Source organism: Carcharodon carcharias, chromosome 8 (assembly GCF_017639515.1).
Source record: "Carcharodon carcharias isolate sCarCar2 chromosome 8, sCarCar2.pri, whole genome shotgun sequence".
In the NCBI taxonomy this organism is placed as follows: Eukaryota; Metazoa; Chordata; class Chondrichthyes; order Lamniformes; family Lamnidae; genus Carcharodon; species Carcharodon carcharias.
The window spans coordinates 83,332,213-83,358,980 of record NC_054474.1 but is presented as its reverse complement, the minus strand read 5'-3'; the positions used below and the strand labels follow the sequence as shown (position 1 = coordinate 83,358,980).

At 44.4% G+C, this 26,768-nt stretch overlaps 1 protein-coding gene across 6 annotated transcripts in view; it reads left to right on the top strand.

The window, feature by feature from the left end:
- Positions 1 to 26,768, top strand: part of ablim3 (actin binding LIM protein family, member 3) — a 328,604-nt gene that overhangs the window by 219,355 nt on the left and 82,481 nt on the right. For all 6 annotated transcript variants that reach the window (XM_041193207.1, XM_041193210.1, XM_041193208.1 and 3 more), the window contains exon 7: positions 8,668 to 8,755. In XM_041193207.1, coding sequence (XP_041049141.1) covers positions 8,668 to 8,755 — 88 coding nt within the window. The remainder of the gene's footprint in view (positions 1 to 8,667; positions 8,756 to 26,768) is intronic.

The following is a 26,768-nucleotide window of genomic DNA, read 5'->3' as shown; positions in this document are numbered from 1 at the left end:
TTGCCCACTTCCACTGAAGATCCTGGTGGACAGTTGACCTCTGAGAAGGGAGCTTCGGAAAAACCAGCCAAGGTCATTGAGCTACGACACATCCGAGGAAACCATAAATAGTTATGCATGTAAATAATTGGGAAGCTTGTCAATTGTACTTTCAATAAAGGGGGAAGGGGTGTGGTAAAGTGGAGTGCTATGTGTCTTTAAGAGAATGTAGTTGATTGACACGTGACTGTATTTGACTCAAAAACAGAATTACCTGGAAAAACTCAGCAGGTCTAGCAGCATCGGCGGAGAAGAAAAGAGTTGACGTTTCGAGTCCTCATGACCCTTCGACAGAACTTGAGTTCGAGTCCAAGAAAGAGTTGAAATATAAGCTGGTTTAAAGTGTGTGTGTGGGGGGCGGAGAGATAGAGAGACAGAGAGGTTGGGGGGGGGGGTGTGGTTGTAGGGACAAACAAGCAGTGATAGAAGCAGATCATCAAAAGATGTCAACGACAATAGTACAATAGAACACCTAGGTGTTAAAGTTAAAGTTGGTGATATTATCTAAACGAATGTGCTAATTAAGAATGGATGGTAGGGCACTCAAGGTATAGCTCTAGTGGGGTTTTATTTTTATTTATTTTTTATTTTTTTATAATGGAAATAGGTGGGCAAAGGAAAATCTTTATAATTTATTGGAAAAAAAAGGGAAGGGGGAAACAGAAAGGGGGTGGGGATGGGAGAGGGAGCTCACGACCTAAAGTTGTTGAATTCAATATTCAGTCCGGATGGCTGTAAAATCCCCACCCCCTTTCTGTTTCCCCCTTCCCTTTTTTTTCCAATAAATTATAAAGATTTTCCTTTTCCCACCTATTTCCATTATAAAAAAATAAAAAAAACCCACTAGAGCTATACCTTGAGTGCCCTACCATCCATTCTTAATTAGCACATTCGTTTAGATAATATCACCAACTTTAACTTTAACACCTATGTGTTCTATTGTACTATTGTTGTTGACATCTTTTGATGATCTGCTTCTATCACTGCTTGTTTGTCGCTACAACCACACCAACCCCCTCCACCTCTCTGTCTCTCTATCTCTCCGCCCCCCACACACACACCTTAAACCAGCTTATATTTCAGCTCTTTCCTGGACTCGAACTCAAGTTCTGTCGAAGGGTCATGAAGACTCGAAACGTCAACTCTTTTCTTCTCCGCCGATGCTGCCAGACCTGCTGAGTTTTTCCAAGTAATTCTGTTTTTGTTTTGGATTTCCAGCATCCGCAGTTTTTTTGTTTTTATCACTGTATTTGACTATTTGCTACATAGCGCGGGCTACTTTAGTAACTGTAAGTCTGGAGCTGGAGGTGATTGAAGAAGCACACTATGTGTTAGTGCTCTGTTCTTAGTTCCAATAAACAACCAGTGTTTGTTCAGTCAATCGGTCTCTCTGCCTATATTATATCAAACACTAACTAATGTGTTAGTATCAAGGGCGTAACTTGCATTTACAGGAGAAAGTAAACTGGATAAGCAAAAACATAAAAGGTGATATCAGCATTTCTTTGATTTTCTCAAAAGACCTCTGTTGTATTTCCTCTCAGTACCATGTATTATCTTGCATAATACGAACATAGGAACAAGGAGCAGGAGTAGGCCATTCTTCTCCTTGAGCCTGCTGCACTATTTAATAAGATCATGGCTGATCTGATAGTAATCTCAAATCTACATCCTACCTTCCCCTGATAACCTTCCGTGTGGCAACTAGTGCACATCTGTTCCATCACACCATGCCATTTTCTCCTCCTTGCTTACCAAGAATCTATCCACCTCTGCCTTAAAACTATTCAAAGCCTCTGCTTCCACCACCTTTTCAGGAAGAGAGTTCCAAAGACTCACGATCCTCTGAGTAAAAAATTTTTGCCTCATCTCTGTTTTAAATGAGAAACCCCTTATTTTTAAACAGTGACCCCCTAGTTCTAGATTCTCCCACAAGAGGAAACATCTTCTCCACATTCACCCTGTCAAGGCCCCTCAGGATCTTATATGTTTCAATCAAGTCGCCTCTTACTCTTCTAAACTCCAGCGGAATCAAGCCTAGTATGTCCAACCTTTCCTCATAAGACAATCCACCCTTCCAGGTATTAGTCTGGTAAACCTTCTCTGAACTGCTTCCAATGCACTTACATCCTTCCTTAAATAAGGTGACCAATACTGTACACAGTATTCCAGATGTGGTCTCACTAGTGCCCTGTACAACTGAAGCATAACCTCCTACTTTTGTATTCAAATCCCCTCACAATAAATGATAACATTCTATTAGCCTTCCTAATTACTTGCTGCACTTGCATACTAGCCTTTTGTAATTCATGCAGTAAGACACCCAGATCCCTCTGCACCTCAGAGCTCTGCAATCTCTCACCATTTAAATAATATGCTTCTCTTTTATTCTTCCTGCCAAAATGGACAATTTCATGTTTTCCCACATTACACTCCATTTGCCAGATCTTTGCCCACTCACTTAACCTATCTATATCTTTTTGTAGCCTCCCTATTTCCTCAATGTAGTGGCTCATTGACAACAGCTAGGTTGGATCGGAATTTTCTAACTTGGTTTACTTGGAATCTCAGAGCTCAGTCATGTTGCGAGGGGCTGGAAACTCCCTGATTGCTCTTTTCTTCTGCGGACAACTCTGACACTGGTTGTATCCACAAGATGCCCAAGAAACCTAACAGTCAGCTGCGAGAATTTGCATTTGTTGTTGAGTGTGAGGAGAAGGTGACATAGTGGTGATGTCACTGAACTAATATTCCAGAAAACCAGGCTAATGCTCTGGGTACATGGGTTCAAATCCCACCTTGGCAGCTGGGGGAATTAAATTCAATTAATAAAATCTGGAATTGAAAGCTTGTTTCAGTAATTGTTACCACAAAACTATCATTGATTGTTGTAAATGTCCATCTGGTTCACTTATGTCCTTTAAGGAAGGAAACTGCCAACCTTCCATGATCTGGCCTACATGTGACTCCAGATCCACAGTAACGTGGTTGACTCTTAACTGTCCTCTGAAATGGTACTCAGTTCAAGGGAAATTAGGGATGGGCAACAAATGCTGACCTTGCCAGTTGCCTACATCCCATGAAAGAATGAAGAAAAGAAAGCACATAGCTTGAAAGTAACCTTTTTTTCTGCAGAAATGGCATTTGGACTTTTTGATGGGACAATTTTCACGCCTTTTTTTCCCATTACACTGAGAACAGCTCGTGTAGTTGCTGGACACTTTTCCTGCATCTCTTGCTTTTTGTACAGACATCTCTCTGCTTTTAAATTTAATTTACTTGACTTTGTCAGTCATTTTTTATGGTTCTGTCTGTCACCCCAAATCACCAATCGATTTTGCTGCCTGACATCAGCTTGTCTGCTCAGTTGAACTGCCTTTGTTAATTCAACTGACCACTGCAAGTGATCAGATAATGCGTCATCCAAGACTCTGATAACAATTCTGTCGCTGATTATCTCATCTTTTAATCTGCCATATTCACAGTTCTCCTCTGAGCAGATTGTATATAAATATATCAATACTTTCCCTTGTCTTTGGGTACACTTGTTAAATTTAGCCCACTTGACAATGGTATTCTTTCGCAGATTGAAGCAGGCATCGAGTGCTTTTATTACTTTATCACACGTAGCTTTTTCTTCATCAATCCTTTGTGTGACCAGGATATCATCTGCACAGCCACCCATCACATACAATACCATACTGACCTGCTTGCCATTTGGCTTTACCGCAAGGCCCGATGCATTGCAATATCTGGCAAATATTTGGTGCTAATTCAGCCACACTTCTGCTTGGTTGAGACCTGCGACCTGCCCAATGTTTTCTGGTAATGGCAGAGACTTTTCCAGCGACTTGTTCTTTCACTCGCTGCCACCATCTAATATTCCTGGTCTCATTGTACTAATACAGAATATTTACAGAGTCTGTTGAGGTAAGGGAAACATTAAAACTTATTGAAAAATATCTTACTGTGACTTCATCTTGCCAGTAGGTTCAACAAGGGAGAGCAAGATTATGACACATTGCATCACTTCCTGTGATGATACCTACTGTGTCTATTGGCATATAACACAGTAGAGTTAGCCCCTGATACTACATACCCAACCGTTGTGTGAGAGTGCTGTTATTGGCTTCAAATTTGCTCAGGTAAGGGTGGGATGATGTCAGGCTTCTGACCCGACAACAATTTTAGGGGATCTAACTCCCGGTGCACCCCAAATTTACTTCCGCTTGCCTGGGAATATTCCGCCCATATTTTTTTAGTTCAAAAGAAACATAGAAGTTAGAGAAGGCCATGCAGGCCCTTGAGCCTATTCCACCATTCAGTGAGATCAGGGCTGATCTTTATTATAACTCTATTCACCTACATTGGTTGTATATCCCGTAATACTCTCAAAGATCTATGGATTTCAGATTTAAAATTATTAATTAAGCTAGCATCTACTTTCATAGGAGAGACCTTCATACTTCCATCACCCATGAAGAGGCATTTCCAGATTTCTCTCCCCAATGGCCTGTTTTTGATTTGTGTTAATTTATAATTGCTCTATTGAACTCCAGGAACCTAAAAAAATTGTTCTTCAATCCCAACCTTTACAAAGGGTAGTGATGAGTTAACAATGCTTTTTCAAATCCAAGGCAAAAGTAGCCCTGTAAACTCAAGGCGTTCAGTGTTTGATTCAAAACTGCAAAGTTATAACTCAGTGTCCAAGTACCATGTGAATAATATGTCCTTTGTTGGGGCTGACCCCTTCTATCCAACTGTTAAATTAAATGGCATGCAGTTATGGGGCTTTCTGAAAATGGCTGAAATTGTCTAGTAAGCTCTGTAGGAATTATACCTTCATTTGTCTAATTGTGAAGCCTTAGTTACTATGATTATGACCTTGCCTCATTCCTTACTGGAGAGCAATGTGCAGTATCAAATAACCCACAAAAGAAGAAAAAAGTGTCTGTGGGAAATGGGGAGAAATTACAAAATACACAGTACACAGTTTTAGCAAATACTTATCTCCCCATAACTTATATTCTGTTAACTTTCTTCTTTCCATGGGGACCACCTTACATCTTTGCTAACCAGCCTTCCAGAGTTATTGGTTTTAAAATAGAACTACATCATTACAGTTTCTCCTAGTTTTAATCTACAGCATTCAATCTGTGCTCACAGTTACTTCCATTCTCCTGCCAAGTGGCCTCCAAGCTCTATTGGCACTTGTCTCAGTGCAACAGAGTAGTTTCATTTAGGAGAAGGTTTTGTTGATAAAATTGACTTACTCTGAGATGAATTGATTGTTGCTCAGAAACTCTGTTGTTATCCTTAGAGAGTAGCATCATTTATTGAAGACAACTCTTTGACCCCTTGTTTGATGGAATCGTCAATGATTATGTCTAAATAAAGAGACTCAGATAAGCTGAGACAACTTGTGTAAGTATAAAAGACATTGGCAGACTGCTGAGTTGCCACAGCTTTGATCAGATCTCCTATGTATTTTCACAAGGTGCACACATGAACATATTTGCAGGCACAGGCATATGATATCAACACATTTTGCTGTTAGATATATTAATATTTAAACACTAACCAATTGGTGGCAGGGTTGATGGTGAAGAGTTATTGAAGTGGAATGTAACAATGTCATTATTAGACTTGGATGCCCTTCAATTAATAAATCATTATCTGCCTTTATTAATGTAGCAATACACATGGGAAGTGAGTCAATTCATTAAGTACCATCTCACATAAAATTTACAGCTTGGTGAGCTATTTATAATTTCCAACATTGGCATCTAACCTTTGCAGTGTTAAGTTAAAAGTTATTGTGTGTGTTGACACATGAGCCATCATAAATCTTTTTACATGGAAAGCTGCAGGTACAGTTTATTGAATATGCATAATCATCCAAAGAACTGTTAAGCATTGTTGCTACACTATTATTGCAAGAATATGTATGCAATAATGTAGTTACTATAACAAACCTTAAGGTATAATTTTTTATCAAACTGTGAATTTTGCTTTAAATTAAATACACACATTGTACCTTCAAGGATTCTACACAGAGGAGCAGTAATACGTGCATAGCGGTGATGTTGAACCTGAGAGAATAATTCAGACCCAACATTTCTAAAAGTACAGTGTTGATATGTATTATTATAAGACAGACTGTATGTTGTGAATACTCATATGCCCTTATATATCAACCAAAGTTTTCTCCTACAGGAAAGGGAAGCTACATCATACACCATACTCAGAACAAATGTACTTTCCTAAGGTCACCCATTGTCATAGCGTAAGGTCCCAGCACTCACCACCAAAATGGGCCATAACTAATTTTCCATGTCTTTTTCAACAAAGAAAATATATTTTTTTATTTGTTCATGGGATGTGAGCAAGACTGGCTAGGCCAGCATTTATTGCCCATCCCTAATTGCTCTTGAGAAGGTGGTGGTGAGCTGCCTTCTTGAACCGCTACAACCACTACAGTAAGAAATACTTATATTTCTAGAGCATCTTTCCTGATCTCAGGACATCACATAGCACTTTACAGCCAATTGCTTTTTGAAGTGTAGTCACAGTTGCAATTAGGAAATGTGACAGCTAATTTGCACACGGCAAACACCCACAAACAGTAATATGAAAATTATAATCTGTTGTTTAGTGATGTTGATTGAGGGATAAATATTAGCCAAGATACCAAGGACAACTTCCTTACTTTTCTCCGTAATAGTACTATAGGGTCATTTATGTCCATCTCACAGGGCTGAAGGAGCCTTATTCTTTTACTTAAAGCCCCAACACTATTTAACAAACTGCATTTCACGTGTTGCTTTTACATATATATGGTGTTTTTTTGAAACTCTCCCCAACCATCAACAGTACGCAAGGACATAAGTACATCGGAACTGTCCATCCACACCTTCGTGTGTGAAAATCTACACTCAGTAACCTTCAAAAAGCCACACATTTTCATACACCTGATAAGTGACTTATTTTCAACAGCCTCTGTTCCTTTTAGTTATGTAAACCTGAGTGTCACCAGTTTGTCCTTTCCCATATCATTAAAGTTTGAAATTTTATTTCATTTATTTAATTGGATTTGTGCCCACATAATTAAAATTGGATTCTGATTCATTGCAAAATGTACAATGTGATACGTTGTAAGTCATTTGTGCATTTAACTTAAAAATATTTCATGGTACCTCTATTCATGCTGATACACGATATTTTCACTAGATTATTTTTCAGAATGAGTACGTAGAAGACTATTTTGCATCCTCGCATTGATTCTTGAATGTTTCTGCTATTGATCTTCACAAAAATTTCTCTGTACCTTTTGTTATCAAGTTCAATTACCCACTAAATATAAGTATGCGTTATGTTATCAACTTAATTCTTGGGTTCACATTTGTTAATATTTCGTCTTGAAAGATCAAATCCTCAATCACACTTTTACCAAGCTGCATAAGCAATTTCTTTCCAAACATTAGTTTCTTCATTACCTGTACGACAATCAATGTACTTAGAAAATTTGCTGAGGTAGAGAATGAGCTATTTAATTTCTCATATCTATGTCGTTTTTCTGTCAGTTTAACTAACAATCTGAACTGGAGCAGTTTAGTGAGACAAAGGATGACACTGTTGCAAGGGAAGGTGGTAAAGAGGTGTGGTATTCATACCATTGCTGAAAGATTTAGAAAGAAAATTTGTAGAAAATCAACTCAGAATCAGTAAAGTACAAGCTTCTGATTGTTTCCTGGAAAATAAAAATACATATATAGCTGTGGCAGAATTTCCATGTTAGCACTTAGCATAAAGCATCATCCACTCAGAGTGCAGGGAAGAAAATCAAGTATCAAGGTTGTTGTGCCCACAATAAATACCCAGTTGTAACTTTCTTAGGGAAAAATTTCCCCCCATTGGGGGGAAAGTGCGGGAGCGGGTGTGGGCGGGCCCACCTCCAATCGGCACCCACGATTGGGGGCACGCAGCCATTTTACATGGTTGGGGCCAATTAAGGCCCGCCCAGCATGACATCCGCCACGAAGCACTATGCGCTCCCTACGCAGGCGGGGGCACAGTCCCTCAGCCGGGAGTGCGCTCTTTCGCGCATGTGTGCAAAAGAGCGCACTGATCTCCTTCAGGCTAAGTGCTGCCTCAGGGAGATCGGCTCCAAATTAAAAATTGTTATATAAATGATAGAAAAATTGCCCTGACATGTCCCCTCATGTGATACTGTCACATGAGTTGGGACATGTCCACAACTTTTATTGAAACCTTTATTAAAAATTTAAATAGCCTCATGAAACCTCATCCCGCTGGTGGATAAGGTTTCTTGCTTTTCCTGAAGCCCGCCAGGGCTCCCGGCCTGCCCGTTAACCTTAAGGTTGGATGGGCAGATCCATTAATGATGTTAATTACTTTTGCAATGGCCTCAATAGGCCGTTGACAGTTTGGCGGGCACGCAGCTGACTCGGCTGTGCCCCTGTCGACCTGAAAATGGAAATGATGTGGGGTGACGTCGGGAGTTCAGCCATTTTACCCATCGGCGAGCGGGGGGGGTCCCTGTTCACTGACCGGAAGATCCTGACCTAAGTCAATGATATTTTTTAATAAATGTATATTCTTTTTTAGGCAGGAGGAAAGCATTACCACCCAACTTGTGCAAGGTGTGTCAGATGTCACCAGATGTTCACAGAGGGAGAAGAAATGTACCTAACAGGTATGTAAGGCTGACATAGAATTACATGGGGTGTACATCACAGAATCTGGCTGTTCAGCCAAGTTCGGCCAACACAAGCATAATGGTTAAGCTGCCATATTGAATGAAAGAATGCACAATATCCTCTCAGGCTCACTAGGCCACCAGATCTTTTTGTGCCTGACCCAAAAGAAATACAAAAATAGAAGTTTTGAAATAATATATTTTCAGGACATTCCAAAAAAGTGGAGCAAAATACAGAAAATATCATTTTAGTAAATCCTGTGTTACAGAAGGCCAAAATTATTTGAGTTTACAGTGGCTTTGATGTTTTTGTTTTCAGTTGAAGCATTTTGATTTTTATACATTGCCTGGTGGACTCCATTAACATTTTTTCAGAGAGCTATGAGTGCCACATGGACTGTCTTCTGTAACCCGTCGGTCTGGTGAAGAGGAAAACCAGCTGGCTACACCCCACAGCCAGCCAATGGGGAGGGGAGTAAAGAAAGGACAAGAATAGGTCAACAGCTGGAAGATTTCTTATAGGCCCGGATGAGCCTCTTGGCACCTAGAGAAAGTTGGACTGGCGTGGCCTGAGCTTGCTTCACCCTTTGTTTCTTGAACACTGCAACTGACGTCCTTCAACAAGCGAAGGTGTGCTGGATTCCCATTTAAAGGCTAAGCAGAAAATTGCTTCCAGTGGGCGAATAGTTCACGAGGTCCCCACCAGACTTTTAACTGCCAGCCATCTCTTTTGCACACGATAAACCGGTGGTTGGCAGTTGAAGTTCTCCCCCATTGTAATAACTCACCAGACAGATTTGAAGAAGTTGCCTCAATTCCGAGTAATAAATCCTTTTCTTATTCATGAACCATGTCACATAACATCAGGAGTAGAATTTTAAGTCCTGCAGGCGGGCACGCACCAGACTTGATCGGGCATAAAATCATGCGAGCTGACATTGGGTGAGCGTCCCGACGTCATCACGCACTTGCGTGATATTTCGCTCGGCGGATGCGCGCAAAAGTTGGGAGCACGCCTGCCAACAATTAAGAGGGAAATTAAGCCCAATAACGGCGCAATTGTCTCTGACTTTTCATGGCCCATCCAACCTTGTGGTTGGCGGATGGGCTGGTCGGCCAGGCGGCCTTTGCATTTTTCATCAAACCTTATCCAAGGGTGGGATGAAATCTCCATTGTGAAATAAAATAAAAATAAATATCTGTGGACAGCATTTTTATGAGGTATAATTTCAGGGGCTTGATTTGATGCATGGAGATTTTTTGTCAGCTTTTTAAACCGTTATTTAATCATTTGAAGGATTGCAACTCTCTGAAGCAGCTGTCTGACTTCAGGGAACTCTCTCGCAATGCTCACCCGTGCCCATGGTGACATCATCGCCCACCCCCACCCTGGCAGCACTGAGCCATTAATTGGCCAGCCAGTGTGAAATTGCGGCCGGGGACTGATCGTGGTCGACAGTCCATTTCCTGACCAATCTCAGGCCTGCCGATCATATGTGCCCACCAAGGATAAAATTCAGGCCTAGGGCTGCTACAAGCCAGGACAAAGATAACAGCTGGATCTGACATAGGATAAAGATAATTCCAAAATAAAATAGTGTTGACTGTCATTTACCTGTGGGAGGCGATAGCATAGTGGTAATGTTTACTGGACCAGTAATCCAGCAGCGCAAAATGCTAATGCTTTGGTGACATGAGTTCAAATCCTATCATGGGGAAATAAAAATTAACTAATAAATCTGAAAGAAAATATTAGTTTCTATAATAACATTTATTAAACTGTTGGATTGTTAATGTCCTCCAGGGAAGCTAAGCTTACCTGAACTGGCCTACATGTGACTCCAGATCCACACCAATGTGGTTGACTTTAAACAGCCTCTGAAATGGTTTAGCAGCCATTCAGTTGTAGGTGGCTACCACCACCATCTGCTCAAGGACAATTTGGGCAATAAGAGTTGGCCTTCCCAGCGACGCTTGCCTCACAAGAAAGAATTTATAATAATCCGCTCTTCTCTGCTTTCCTCCACCTAGTTTACGATATCCATAGTTTTGTTTTTGATTTTCACAAAGCTCTCTCCATGAGCACAGGTAGTCCAGATTAATGCTGACCAGCTCCTTAAATAAGCCCGCTGCAGTAATTCAAAAGATCACAAGACAAGTTGGCTCTTTGGCCAGCTTGATTTCATCCACTCTACTTTGATGGTAAAATAGGGCAAAGTCAGCATGATTTCATCAAGGGGAGGTCATGCCTGACAATTCTGTTAGAATTCTTTGAGGAGGTAATGAGCAGGTTAGACAAAAGAGAGCCAATGGATGTTATCTACTTGGACTTCCAGAAGGTCTTTGACAAGGTGCCACACAGGAGGCTACTCAGTAAGATAAGAGCCCCTGGTGTTAGAGGCAAGGTACTAGCATGGATAGAAGATTGGCTGTCTACCAGGAGGCAGAAAGTGGGGATAAGAGTGTCCTTCTCAGGATGGCGGCTGGTGACTAGTGGAGTTCCGCAGGGGTCGGTGTTGGGACCACAACATTTCACTTTATACATTAATGATCTAGATGAAGGAACTGAGGGCACTCGGGCTAAGTTTGCAGATGATACAAAAGTAGGTGGAGGGACAGGTATTATTGAGGAGGTGGGGAGGCTGCAGAAGGATTTAGACAAACAGGTAAGGAGAATGGGTAAAGAAGTGGCAGATGGAATACAAAGTGGGGAAGTGTGAGGTCATGCACTTTGGTAAGAAGAATAGAGGCATAGACTATTTTCTAAATGGGGAGAGAATTCAGAAATCTGGAGTGCAAAGGGACTTGGGAGTCCTAGTGCAGGACTCTCTTAAGGTTAACTTGCAGGTTGAGTCAGTAGTTAGGAAGGCAAATACAATGTTAGCATTTATTTCAAGAGGACTAGAATATAAAAGCAGGGATGTGCTGCTGAGGCTTTATAAGGCTCTGGTCAGACCACATTTAGAATATTGTGAGCAATTTTGGGCCCCGTATCTCAGGAAGAATGTGCTGGCCCTGGAGAGGGTCCAGAGAAGGTTCACGAGAATGATCCCAGGAATGAAAGGTTTAACATATGAGGAATGTTTGAGGACTCTGGGTCTATACTCAATGGAGTTTAGAAGGATGAGGGGGGATCTTATTGAAACTTACAGAATACTGAAAGGCCTGGATAGCGTGAACATGGGGAAGATGTTTCCATTAGTGGGAGAGACTAGGACCTAAGGACACAGCCTCAGAGTAAAGGGAAGACCTTTTAGAACAGAGATGAGGAGAAACTTCTTTAGCCAGAGAGTGGTGAATCTATAGAATTCATTGCCACAGAAGGCTGTGGAGGCCAGGTCATTGAGTGTATTTAAGACCAAGATAGATAGGTTCTTGACTGGTAAGGGGATCAAAGGTTACGGGGAGAAGGCTGGAGAATGGGTTTGAGAAACTTATCAGCCATGATTGAATGGCAGAGCAAACTTGATGGGCCAAATGGCCTAATTTCTGCTCCTATGTCTTATGGTCTTATGGTGTTGGTCGAGGGATAAATATAGGTGACAAAACACCATCAGACCACCACCACCCCCTCCCCACCTCTCCCAGCCCCACTGCCTTTCTTCTGAATGGTGTCACCAGTCCATTCGTATACTTCCAAATTGGCAGGCAGGATCTCCTCAGTTTATATCACATTTGAAACATGGCTTTTCCAACAAATTAATAATTCCCCAGTACTACATTAAAGTATTGGCCTGGCTTATATGTTAAAGAACAAAAACAAAAATACGTGGAAAAACTCAGCAGGTCTGACAGCATCTGCGGAGAGGAATACAGTTAATGTTTCGAGTCCGAATGACTCTTCATCAGGCGGAAATCCTGTCAGAGAGAAGAGCAATACTTCTTCAAGGTAGACATTCCTTGAAGAGAGGTGGCAGTCAAATTAAACACTAAGATAAAAGCAGAATACTGCGGATGCTGGAAATCTAGAACAAAAACAAAAATACCTGGAAAAACTCAGCAGGTCTGACAGCATCTGCGGAGAGGAACACAGTTAACGTTTCGAGTCCGTATGACTCTTCATCATAATTCTCTGATGTGCAGAGCATTTAGCATGATATATCAGCAGCAGTGTTTAATTACCACGCATATTCATTAGAAATTTAAGAGGAAAGCAATATTTTTACTATTTGATGTTAACTGGGCAGATTTACTCCCTTCCCAAGGATACTGTACCCTGGGGCACTTTTAGATTTCTTCTGAATGGAAACCTTGGAGCCAATTGATAAAAGTAGTTTCATCACATTTTTTGGGTTGGTTGCAATTCTTCTAAAAAGTCATTAGCATAATGCTAGGGTGATTAAAAGCTTTGTGAAACACAGTGGGTAGCTACTTGTGTTCACCACCCAGACCATAATCAGAGAAGTGATGAAACAAGTCTAATTTTAATCCCAATGAAAATTAGCACCCAACTCTCCACTTGCTGGAGGCACACCTACTACAAAAGAAGATGGTTGTGGCCGTTGAAGGCCAATCATCTCAGCCCCCAGGACATCACTGCAGGAGTTCCTCAGGGCAGTGTCCTAGGCCCAACCATCTTCAGCTCCTTTGTCCATGGTCTTCTGTCTATCACAAAGTCAGAAGTGGGAATGTTCACTTATGATTGCATAGTGTATAGTTCCATTTGCAGCTCCTCCAATACTAAAGCTGTCAATGCCCAAATATAACAAGCCCTGTACAGTATTCACACTTGGGCTGACAAGTGCCTTTTGTACCACACAAATGCCAGGCAATGACCATCTCCAACAAGAGAGAATCTAAGCACCCCCACCCCTCCCCCCAACCACATTTACATTCAATGGCATTACCATTATTGAATTCCCCACCATCAACTTCCTAAGGGTTACCATTGACTAGAAACGTAACTTGACCAGTCATATAAACACTGGCTACAAGAGCAGGTCAGAAGCTGGGAATTTTGCAGGGAGAAACTAATTTCCTGACTCCACAAAATTCATCCACCTACAAGGCACAAGTCAGGAGTGTGATGGAATACTCTGCACTTGCCTGACTAAGTGCAGCTCCAACAACACTCAAGAAGCTTGACACCATCCAAGACAAAGCAGCCTGCTTGATTGGCACCCCATCATCCACCTTCAACATTCACTCCCTTCAGCACCGATGCACAGTGGCAGCAATGTTTACCATCTAAAAGATGCACTTCAGCAACTCACCAAGCCTGCTTCAACAGCACTGCCTAAACCCATGACCCTTACTGCATGGGAATGACACTACCTGCAAGTTCCCCTCCAGCTCACACACCATCCTGGAACTATATCACTGTCCCTTCATTGTCACTGAGTCAAAATCGTGCAACTCCCTACCCAGCAGAGTGAATGTATTTATATCTATATCACATGGATTGCAGCAGTTCAAGAACTTGGCTCACTGCTATGTTCTGATGACATTTAGGGATGGGCAATAAAAAGTGGCCTTGCCAGCAACAGCAGCATCCTAATTAAAAATACATTATCTAGGTGCTAGGAAGACATGAATGTGTAGTGTTTGGAGCGTGTGGGGAAAGGTGTTGAATGGCAGTGATAAGTTTCTCTTTAAATTTAAAGTGGGTATTCTGGTCAGCATGTATTTCAAACAGGCGCCATAGGGATGGAATGCTATTCAGACACTCCAGCCATATACATGAAAATCAAGAGCCTAATAAGCATAGTACACAAGTTGTGCTGTACTCCCAGAGCCCTCTGCATTTAGTGTCTACATCGGAATGCGCTAAGTTTCTCTGACATATTTAAGGCCTCAGCCTCTGCTCAATTTGAATAAACGTTGTCTTGACCCTGACCAATAATGTTTTCCAGCTTGGGAATTATGAACAAAAAGCTGACAGCTGGCTTTGTCCATCTACATCCTCAAACAATATCTTCCAATGACTCAGAATCTTGGCTAGGTTTGTCAAAAGCCTGCAGGCTGGATCATGTCACCTTTTTGCCTGGCCTTGCTCAAGCCAAGATTTTGCAATGTTAGTAGAGTTTTATTTGTGAGACCATACACAAACTGAAGTTGACCTCCTCCCAGGCCAATGTAATTGTAAATTGGGAAAAAATAATTGTGAGTTGGAAGTAATATCACGTCAATTTTTTATTCATCCCTGTAAAGAAATGATCAGTTTTCACTTGATCTCTCCTGATGTTGACATGGCTGACATGATTGGGGATCTCAAATCACACTCTGTGGTTCAGTTTATACCAGTGGAGCAACTCACTGTCACGGTGTTGCCTTAAGTATACATTTTTTATTTTTGAAAATTCAATCCTGTAATAAAATAACTAATCCTCAAGATTATTTTTTATTTTTGAAAATTCAATCCTGTAATAAAGTAACTAATCCTTAAGATCAAGGGAAAAACAATTAGCTTCTCTTTCATTTTTACTGTACCAGGTTAATCAGTAAGGAAGGAATAAATCTTTGTGAGTAATACTTTTTGAGAAACTGCCTGTTTTGTCAGTGGTTGGTAGTGTAGAAAAACTGAACGGCAACATGTTTTTCCTATTTATCTGCAGGAATTGAGTTGATTCACCGACATGTGACTCCTCTGTGAAGTCACTGGAGTATTCTTCTTAAATGCTGTTTCACAGAATCATAAAATCGTACTGCATTGAAGGAAGATCTCAATCCATCATGCCTGTGCTGATTCTTTGAAAAGCTGTCCAATTAGTTCCACTCTCCTGCACTTTCACCACAGGAGTGGGACTAATTGGACTGTAATAACATGCCTTGTCAGTAGCACCTTTTTTAGAAGGAAAACGTAAGCAAGATGACAAAGAGGATTTTGACAGTTTTGACACTTTTGACAGTGGCCGAAATGGGCAAAGGGGATCAGCCACACCCCCCTCGATTCTCATCACTAAAACTGAATATTACCCCCAAAATATCTTTCTTGAAAGAATGAGCTAATGGCATTATCTGTCAAATCAAGAAATGGATCAGATAAAGATTAGTAGCTATTCCTCCACTACAAACAAAGGAAAGTCAGAGTGTAAGGTAATCCCAAACAAATAGGGGTTAATGGTCAGGGCCCCCATTCGGTGGAATTGGGGTGGTAACTTTTGGAAAATGCTTCCCGCCCCGTTGCCTCCAACATTTTGGTTACAGAAATGTTTCTCTGAGCCAGGAGTTAGGCCCATTTAAAATGTGAATCCCTGTGCTATGATGTACATTCAACCCTGATTCCCATTTTTGGACTGTGCTAGGCAACCATGCACTGTGCACACTCTAACAGGGATGCTGTCTGACCCAAGAGGATCCCACAGGCAAGTTGCTCTTCATTTTTGGGGAGCCAGAAGGAGCAGGAGTGCTCCTCCAGGCTCCATGATCCCAGCTTCAGTCGCTGATGCTCCACCTCCCCTCTCCCTGCAAATCAGAGTGCCCTTCAACACAAGAATTACTTTCATCTAGCCCAGAAGGTGACAGGGTTACCTGATGTTGTGGCCACCTGTGTCCCAGGAGCACAGATTCTGTCCACAAATGTGGCCTGGTGCTCAAAATGAGGCAGCCAACCTGCCAACTGCAGGGATAAGTTTACCTCATTGCTCCTTATAGCAACATACCAGAGATTTGTGATCAGGTCAGTTGCTGACAATAATATTCATGTGCTGTTGAAGAACACAGGAATGTCTGCAAAAAAAAGGCAAAGACGTAAGCAGACAATGCCAGAGTAGAACAATTGATGGTAATCAAAATATAAATACATGACTGCTTAATAAGAACTTTGCTTTAGAATATTGATTTCTTTCAAAGTTATAATCCATGTCAAAAATAATTCAGTAAGTTTTTTTATCCTACATGAAGCAGTAAGATACTCTCAGTCAGTGTCATCTACATTCCATTGTGCTGAATGTATTACTATGCTTCCAGTGGTAAGGCTGAAAAAATTATGCTAATTATTTGGGAGACCAAAGCCAATGGACTGTATTTTACGAGGGGCGTTGGGACCCTGACAAGAGGATAAAAAGTGGGTCATGAACCCTCTTTTTTTAAATTAATTCGCGGGATGTGAGCTTCGCTGGCTAAGCCAGCATTTATTGCCCATCCCTAGTTGTTCTTGAGAAGGTGGTGGTGAGCTGCCTTCTTGAACCTCTGCAGTCTATGTGGTGTAGGTACACCCACAGTGCTGTTAGGAAGGGAGTTCCAGGAATTTGACCCAGCGACAGTGAAGGAACGGTGATATATTTCCAAGTCAGGATGGTGAGTGACTTGGAGGAGAACTTCCAGGTGGTGAGGTCCCCATCTATCTGCTGCCCTTGTCCTTCAAGATGGTAGTGGTCTTGGGTTTGGAAGATGCTGTCTAAGGAGCCTTGGTGAACTCTTGCAGTGCATCTTGTAGATAGTACACACTGCTGCTACTGTGCGTCGGTGGTGGAGGGAGTGAATGTTTGGGAATGTGGTGCCAATCAAGTGGGCTGCTTTGTCCTCTCGTCGGCAGTGAAACCTACTTGTCAATTGTACCACAGACGGCCTCCTAATTAGCTGCCTTTGGGTAGGTTCCTGATGTTACCGGCCCAGTCACAAGGCCAGTAGGTCCAAAGCCTCAGCAGTGTCACCGGCAGAGGTGGTCGCTGCTGAAGAATGCAGGAGACCTGGAACGTCTGAGAGGTAAGTAAAAATATGTTAAAAATTCACTGGGCTAAGGGTTCGAGAGCAAAATTCTTCCTGGAGGCGGTCATTGGGGCCATGGGTGATGCCGTTCCTGAGTGTGACCCCTTCTTTGCCCATAGAGCCTTGTTCTCTCTCCTAGAGTGTGGCAGGGAAGTCACCTCCATTTATCTGGTGGCCTTTCCATGAAACACAATGGTTGACCTTTGCCATCAGCAACATCAAATGAACCCTAATTGGGTCTTTACTTATGTAAATTGGCTGCCTGCCACATTGGGGTGAAAAGCCTCTCTAGATCCTGTGGCACTGTCAGTTAAATGCCCGGCTGCGGGACTGTGTCAGGAAACCAATCCAACCTACTGATCCTTGAAACTTCCCACCCTGTCTCCAGAGGACCGGAAAAATTCTGATCAATCTCTCCAGTCCAACCTAAACTTGATTCACAGCCACCAATTCCATTCCTCCACTTGTTCACTGTTCACAGACTTAGCAATCACTCCATTGCTAAATTCACCAACTTCCATTTCCATCATCCATGTCAGCCCCTTCCTCAGCTCATTAGCTGTTGATACCCTCATCCATGTATTTGTCACCTTTAGACTTGACTGTTCCAGAGCTCTCCTGGCGAGCCTACAGTCATCTACTCTCCATAATCACAAACTCATCCAAAACTCTGCTGCCCATATCCTAACTCACACCAAGGCCGGGATTTTCCGTGCCTGCTGGCGTCTGGTGTGTTCAGTGGCATGAGCAGACAATACAGCACAATCAGTTTCACGACAGCATGAAACCAGTTGCGATTGTCCACTCAGCTTGCCGATGGTGGGTCGCATTTCCCGCCATTGGACGTCAGGAATCTCATTGTAATACATCTGCATTAGCCCAGCCCACCGGAATCGTTCCCCACCACCTCCTCCCCGCTGTATCGTCTGCCCATGTTGGCAGGAACACACGCCGACATGTTTCACAATAGCATATAAAAGGTGTGCACTTGGCGGGCTGTGCTTTGAGGGGAACTCGGAAGTGAATACACAGTAACATTGCGGAGCACTCGCCCTGGTCACCTGTTGGACTTCAAGGTTGAGGTACATTCAGGGAGGGCGCAAGGGCTGCCCTGTGGTTGAAGGTAGTGCACAAGCATTCGGGTGGGGGAGTAGGGTGAACGAGGGAAGTGTCCAAACATCAGGGACACCTTGTATAATGTGACCATTCCTCTGCAGCTGAGACAGTTCAGGTGCAGCCATTGATACATTGGAATTGGGCATCTAGCTTATCTGTCCATTCGAGCAATGCAGAGGCGTAAAAGTGGCACCAAGTGCTTCAGAGCTTATCATCCCCCAAGCACAGACTGCAAAGTCATGAACATTTTAGTGGACTGTGGAAGAATTGGCCGACTGGGCACGTTGTAAATCTCCTTGCCAAAGCTGACCATGGAGCAATCGCTGGTGGAGGTGCTCATAGCTGCTTGCAATGTCATCATCTCAATTTGGACCAGTCTCTTTCATGGTTCAAGCTAACAGTGCAGCCTTTCAGTGCGGGTTAGGAGAATGCCTGTGCCTGAGCTGAGAGCACAGCATGCAGTCCAGTGGGCACGGCTGCTACCAATCGGTCAGGTAGAGTGGGGCGGAGGAAGGTGGGGTTTCGGGCAGCCATGCAGCACCCAAATCTCTGGCAATCCAAGTGATGGTCAGCACTCTCTGTGATGTGTTAAGGGGCTTTCAGACTTAACCAAGACAGGTTGTTAGCACACCTATGCTAACTCACGCATCTCTCTCCTTCATCCTGCAGGAGGAATACATCAGGATCATGGAGTCTGGTGACCTAGCTGTAGGGGCAGCTAGGCTCCCACACACGCTGCCAGAGAGCCACAGCAAGCCGGTGCTGGTCAGCGCCTAGCTAGACCCAGGGTCGGTAGACACTGCCTTTCATTCCTGAAGATCACTGAGAAGCAGTGTTGCCAAAGACTGCAAATGTCTAAGGAACTGGCCTGACACATCTGCCAGCTACTGCAGGATTTGGCAACATGGGGACATGGAGGGCATCCATTGTCAGTGGCCATGAAAGTGACCATGGTGCTCAATTTCTACACCAGTGACTCCTTTCAGGAGTCCACACATGACCTCTGTAGGATATCACAAGCCTCCACCCACAAATTCATCCTTGAGATCACAGATGCCATCTTCACAAGGGCACACAACTTTGTGCATTTCAACGGGACCAGGAGAGCCAGGATGCAAGAGTGATAGGATTTCCCCACAGGTGCAGGATGTGATCGACTGCACTCACATGGCACTTAGATCTCTGTCACAATACACCAGCCACAAATGATTCCACTCACTGAATGTGCAGCTGGTATGCGACCACCACAAAAGCATCCTGCAGGTCTGCGCATGGTTTCTAGGGACTCTGCACAACTTCTACATCCTCAGTCAGTTACAGACCCCTGAAGCCTTTCAGGATCCACAGAGGCTGCAGGGATGGCTCCTCTGGGACAAGGGCTACCCACAGAGGATGTGGCTGATGACACCTGTGTGGCGGCCTCAGACTGCAGCAGAGCGAAGGTATAAGAGGAGATAAAAACAAAAAAACTGCAGATGCTGGAAATCCAAAACAAAAACCGAATTACCTGGAAAAACTCAGCAGGTCTGGCAGCATTGGCAGAGAACAAAAGAGTTGACGTTTTGATCCTCATGACCCTTCCACAGAACTGAGTGAATATAAGGAAAGGGGTGAAATATAAGCTGGTTTAAGGTGGGGGGAGGGTGGGGTGGGGGGGAGAGAAGTGGGAGGGGGATGGTGTGGTTGTAGGGACAAGCAAGTAGTACCCATGCCCACGCAAAAGATGCAACACCTGCCCTTTCACTTCCTCTCTCCTCACCGTCCAAGGACCCAAACACTCCTTTCAAGTGAAGCAGCATTTCACTTGCATTTCCCCCAACTTAGTCTACTGCATTCGTTGCTCCCAATGTGGTCTCCTCTACATTGGAGAGACCAAACGTAAACTGGGCGACCGCTTTGCAGAACACCTGCGGTCTGTCCGCAAGAATGACCCAAACCTCCCTGTCGCTTGCCATTTTAACACTCCACCCTGCTCTCTTGCCCACATGTCTGTCCTTGGCTTGCTGCATTGTTCCAGTGAAGCCCAACGCAAACTGGAGGAACAACACCTCATCTTCCGACTAGGCACTTTACAGCCTTCCGGACTGAATATTGAATTCAACAACTTTAGGTCGTGAGCTCCCTCCCCCATCCCCACCCCCTTTCTGTTTCCCCCTTCCTTTTTTTTCCAATAAATTATAAAGATTTTCCTTTTCCCACCTATTTCCATTATAAAAAAAAAATAAATAAATAAATAAACACCCCCACTAGAGCTATACCTTGAGTGCCCTACCATCCATTCTTAATTAGCACATTCGTTTAGATAATATCACCAACTTTAACTTTAACACCTAGGTGTTCTATTGTACAATTGTCGTTGACATCTTTTGATGATCTGCTTCTATCACTGCTTGTTTGTCCCTACAACCACACCCCACCCCCCCCACCTCTCTCTCTCTATCTCTCCGCCCCCCACACACACACCTTAAACTAGCTTATATTTCAACTCTTTCTTGGACTCGAACTCAAGTTCTGTCGAAGGGTCATGAGGACTCGAAACCTCAACTCTTTTCTTCTCCGCCGATGCTGCCAGACCTGCTGAGTTTTTCCAGGTAATTCTGTTTATGTTTTGGATTTCCAGCATCCGCAGTTTTTTTTGTTTTTATCTAAGTAGTGATAGGAGCAGACAATCAAAAGATGTCACAGACAAAAGAACAAAAGAACACAGAGGTGTTGAAGGTGGTGATTTTATCTAAACGAATGTGCTAATTAAGAATGGATGGCAGGGCACTCAAGGTACAGCTCTAGTGGGGGTGGGGTGGAAAGACTAGCAGGGCATAAGAGATTTAAAAATAATGGAAATAGGTGGGAAAAGAAAAATCTATATAAATTATTGGTAAAAAACAAAAGGAAGTGGGAAGAAACAGAAAGGGGTGGGGATAGAGGAGGGAGTTCAAGATCTAAAGTTGTTGAATTCAATATTCAGTCCGGAAGGCTGTAAAGTGCCTAGTCGGAAGATGAGGTGCTGTTCCTCCAGTTTGCGTTGGGCTTCACTGGAACAATGCAGCAAGCCAAGGACAGACATGTGGGCAAGAGAGCAGGGTGGAGTGTTAAAATGGCAAGCGACAGGGAGGTTTGGGTCATTCTTGCGGACAGACCGCAGGTGTTCTGCAAAGCGGTCGCCTAGTTTACGTTTGGTCTCTCCAATGTAGAGGAGACCGCATTGGGAGCAACGAATGCAGTAGACCAAGTTGGGGGAAAGGCAAGTGAAATGCTGCTTCACTTGAAAGGAGTGTTTGGGCCCTTCGACGGTGAGGAGAGAGGAAGTGAAGGGGCAAGTGTTGCATCTTTTGCGTGGGCATGGGGAGGTGCCATGGGTGGGGGTTGAGGAGTAGGGGGTGATGGAGGAGTGGACCAGGTTGTCTCGGAGGGAACGAGCCCTACGGAATGCCGATAGGGGGGGGTGAAGGGAAGATGTATTTGGTGGTGGCATCATGCTGGAGCTGGCGGAAATAGCGAAGGATGATCCTTTGAATGCGGAGGCTGGTGGGGTGATAAGTGAGGACATGGGGGACCCTATCATGTTTCTGGGAGGAAGGAGAAGGCGTGAGGGCGGATGCACGGGAGATGGGCCGGACACGGTTGAGGGCCCTGTCAACGACCGTGGGTGGAAAACCTCGGTTAAGGAAGAAGGAGGACATGTCAGAGGAACTGTTTTTGAAGGTAGCATCATCAGAATAGATGCGACAGAGGCGAAGGAACTGAGAGAATGGAATGGAGTCCTTACAGGAAGCGGGGTGTGAGGAGCTGTAGTTGAGGTAGCTGTGGGAGTCGGTAGGCTTGTAATGGATATTGGTGGACAGTCTATCACCAGAGATTGAGACAGAGAGGTCAAGGAAGGGAAGGGAAGTGTCAGAGATGGACCATGTGAAAATGATGGAGGGATGGAGATTGGAAGCAAAATTAATAAATTTTTCCAAGTCCCGACGAGAGCATGAAGCGGCACCGAAGTAATCATCGATGTACCGGAGAAAGAGTTATGGAAGGGGGCCGGAGTAGGACTGGAACAAGGAACGTTCCACATACCCCATAAAGAGACAGGCATAGCTGGGGCCCATGCGGGTACCCATAGCCACACCTTTTATTTGGAGAAAGTGAGAGGAGTTAAAGGAGAAATTGTTCAGCGTGAAAACAAGTTCAGCCAGACGGAGGAGAGTAGTGGTGGATGGGGATAGTTCAGGCCTCTGTTCGAAGAAGAAGCTAAGGGCCCTCAAACCATCCTGGTGGGGGATGGAGTTGTAGAGGGATTGGACGTCCATGGTGAAGAGGATGCGGTTGGGGCCAGGTAATTCTGTTTTTGTTGTGAAGGCATAACTAGACTCGTGCTGCAGCCCGCAACTTGGTGGAGCAAACCATCAGAATACTGAAAATGAGGTTCCGGGGCCTGGACCGGTCTGGTGGAGCCCTGCAATATAGGCCACAGAGGGTGTCATGCATCATCGTTGTCTGCTACGCCCTTTACAACCTGGCACTGCAATGGAGAGACGAGCTGGCTGAGAAGAAGATGGAGGAGCTTGGGGTCTCCTCCAATGAGGAGAATGTCAACAGGGATGAGGGTGAGGAGGTCCTCAAAGGCGATGATGACAGGAACGAGGCCCTCACACTGGCCAAATGAGGCACGTGCATTCTGGCTCATAGCTGCTAGATTTGTGGAGGATGATGACAACATGCAGTGAGGAGACACCATAAGATCGTCACATTGCAACTATGAACGTTTGACTCCAGTCTGCCTTATGGCAGCGCACATCCCCTCTGTGTTCATGCTCCTGTCATGGAGATGCAGTGGAGGCCTTAATAGTCACTAGATCGCAGGAGGATGATGACAACATGCAGTGAGGAGACTCCATAAATCTTCACATAGCCTCTGAGAATGTCTGACTCCTGTCTGGCTGAGGGCAGCTCGCTTGTGCTCTATAATCAGAGTTATATCATAGAGACTCAGCCATGAAACTTTAAAAGCATCTGATCCTTTGTCCGCCTTCAACACATGACCCCTTAAGGAGCACAGTGTCACTGGTCACAGATGCTGAAAAGATTGGGGCCAGCCCCACCTTAAAGGTGCTGAGAGCACACAGAGAGAATAAGAGAACTCTGTGGCACCTGCCCACTACATTCTGGCAGCAATGACAAGCACCATCGAGGTGCAGGCATCATTAATGTAATAAAAGCAAAAAAACTGCGGATGCTGGAAATCCAAAACAAAAACAGAATTACCTGGAAAAACTCAGCAGGTCTAGCAGCATCGGCGGAGAAGAAAAGAGTTGACATTTCGAGTCCTCATGACCCTTCAACAGAACTGGTGTCGATGAGTTGTTGGAGCTTGCGTTCCTTAGCACATGAGAGAAAGAGAAAAAGTTTCTTGTTGAGGCGTCGGATGTGACGAAGAATAAAATGAAACTGGGGGCACGCGCAGCTTCGAAAAAGAGTACGGCAGTGCTGCTGGAGGGAGAGGTCGAGTGTGTTCATATGGCGGCGCATGGCACTGAGTGTGGATCTCAGAATGTGATGGGAACAGCAGTCCGAGAAACGTTTTATGTCCCGGAGATACCTGTAATCCTGGGTGGGTTTGAAACATGAGGGGTGGAATTTCAGTTGAAATCCACGTGGGGTAAGTCGGAGACGGAGACAGTCGCTGAGGAAGGAGATATGGCTGTGAAAGCGGGTTTTAGTAAATACCTTGTCAAACACCAGGAGAGAAATGGAAAGCAATGAAGGTGAGCAAGGCAAAAGAGAGATACGGAAATCTTGTCGCAGAGACGAACAAAACTTCTTCAAAGAAGGCATTTCTTGAAGAGCAGTGACAGTCAATTAAACACAGAGATAAAAACAAAAAAACTGTGGATGCTGGAAATCCAAAACAAAAACAGAATTACCTGGAAAAACTCAGCAGGTCTGGCAGCGTCGGCGGAGAATAAAAGAGTCGACGTTTCAAGTCCTCATGACCCTTCAACAGAACTGTTGAACAGTTCTGTTGAAGGGTCATGAGGACTCGAAACGTCAACTCTTTTCTTCTCCGCCAATGCTGCCAGACCTGCTGAGTTTTTCCAGGTAATTCTGTTATGGCATCAGTAATGCGTCCAGTGAGTGTGAGGCCGAATCATCTCTTTGGTCTGAAGGCTGCACAATGCATAAAGGGAAGAGGCCCTGGACTGAGACACCTGCTTTCATCTTGTGCAGAAATGTTTCACATCTGAGTGACATGAACACTCTCATTAGGACAAGGAGCTAGAGGCAGGGAGACATTCTAGGGAGTTTATTCACAATAGTGAACATTATGTACATGTGATTAACACCCACGTTCTGGCTGTGCATCTACGTCTTCTTTACTTTCGTAAACCTGCCGTTATGTCTTGGTGCTCTCTAGCGGAGGTGGAGGCAGCCTGCTGAGTGCTATGCCCTGTCTGTGGTGGTCTAGGCAGGTATCTAATGGAGGGCTGCTGCCTGCTTTCAGGGTCCTCTTGTGTGGCAGTGTCACCCTCCTCGGCCTGTGGAGCTGGAGCTGCTAAAGTCACAGAAAGAGGGGATTGGGATGGGCCGGATTATCCCGGAGTCACCTGGATGGATGGCCATGGGGGGTACATCTGTTGACCCTTATCCAAGGGCCCCTAGCTGACCCTTTGAGGAGAAGGGGTAGATGGAGTGAGATCGAGCTGCCCTGCACCCCTCTTGCGTACACACTGTTGGAGGCCAATTATGGCATCAGCAATGGAGTTGAACCTGCGCAGCAGTTTAGGAGCGATGTCCTGGACGAAGGTCTCCATGGCCGCTGCCATCCTACCAGTGTTGACTTCAGTGCGTTGCAATGCAGGCACTATGGCCTCAGCCTGAAAGTGGATGGACTCCTCCATCATGCCTTGCAATCTGAGGAGTGCAGCAGACATCCCTCCCTGATGTTCCTAAACTTGCCTTTGCAGCTCCAGCAACTGTGACATGACCGAGTCCAGAGGCTTGTCATCTGACTCGGACTCAGCAAACTTCTGTCCCCGGCAGTCCTCCGAGTGCCAGACGCCTAGGAAGTCCCTGCCGCCAACTGTTGTGGATCAGATAGTGCAATGTGCTCACCAGATTGGATCCCGAGGCTAGTCTAAAGCTAGGTCTTACTGAGGTGTGTGTCTCTGTGCTGGTGGAGGGTATAGGTGAGCGCTGTGATGGGACTTCAAGGAGGGTGCCTTCATATTCCTCTTCAGAGATTTCTTCCGAGCTTAATTGGAGGCCCTGGGCCATGGACTCTCTTGGCTGTTTCCCAGATGTGCCTGCGGAAGCAAGTGGACAGGATTAGCAATTGGCAGTGGCTTGTGAAACAGGACACATCACTCATGGAATGGCTGTCAGATGGATGTTGCGCTGTTGGATCCTCTCTTGGTTGAGCACGAGCGACATTACCGTCAGTGCAGGACCGGTCTAGATTATCACCGGCCAGCTGGATGGCTCTGTTTTCAAAGTCTGTGAGTAACTTGATTTCAGGCAATCCTCCACCAGCCTGGGACCTCTTCCTGTTGTGTGCCAGCCTGTCCTGCTCGAATGGAGATGGAGAGAATGGAAGCTGGACATAACCTTGAGGGGACCAGGTTCAATTTGCAGATTTTGCCTTTGCCTTTACCGGCAGCACCTTCCCTCTCCATTTCAAGTGCCGCCATGTGTGCGAGCATATGATTAAATTGACTCCTCCAAACCTGGAATGCCCACTGCATGCTCCACTCTGGGACAAAGTTCCAGCACTCAACAGCAAATTGTCCTGAAGTGAGAGCCCAAGACCATGCAGCCATTTGTTTTGACAAGGTGCATTCTGAGGCCGATATTCGACACGATGGAAAGCCTCTCTGTCATGGTGAAAATGGCCAGAAATTCTAAGTCCCACCTGTTCTATTTTCGTCGGGATAGAAGTGGAGTCGGGCTGGGGTTCGTGCATGCGTGGTTTATGGAGGCAGCTGACCATTTAAATCACCAGCTGGCTCCATTGTTGTGTGATTTTGGTAGGCCAGGAATGTGAAACCTCAAGTGTGCAGATTAGACCAGGTAGGAGGTCTGAACTTTTACAAACATATGAAAAAGAAGCAGAAGTAGGCTATTCGGCCCCTCAAACCTGTTCCACCATTCAATAATCTCATGGTTGATAAAGAGCTGTGGGGATGTGCGGGATATAGGATTTATGAGGGATCATGATTGTTGATATAGGGGCATGTTTAAGCATAGGGGTTATAGGGCC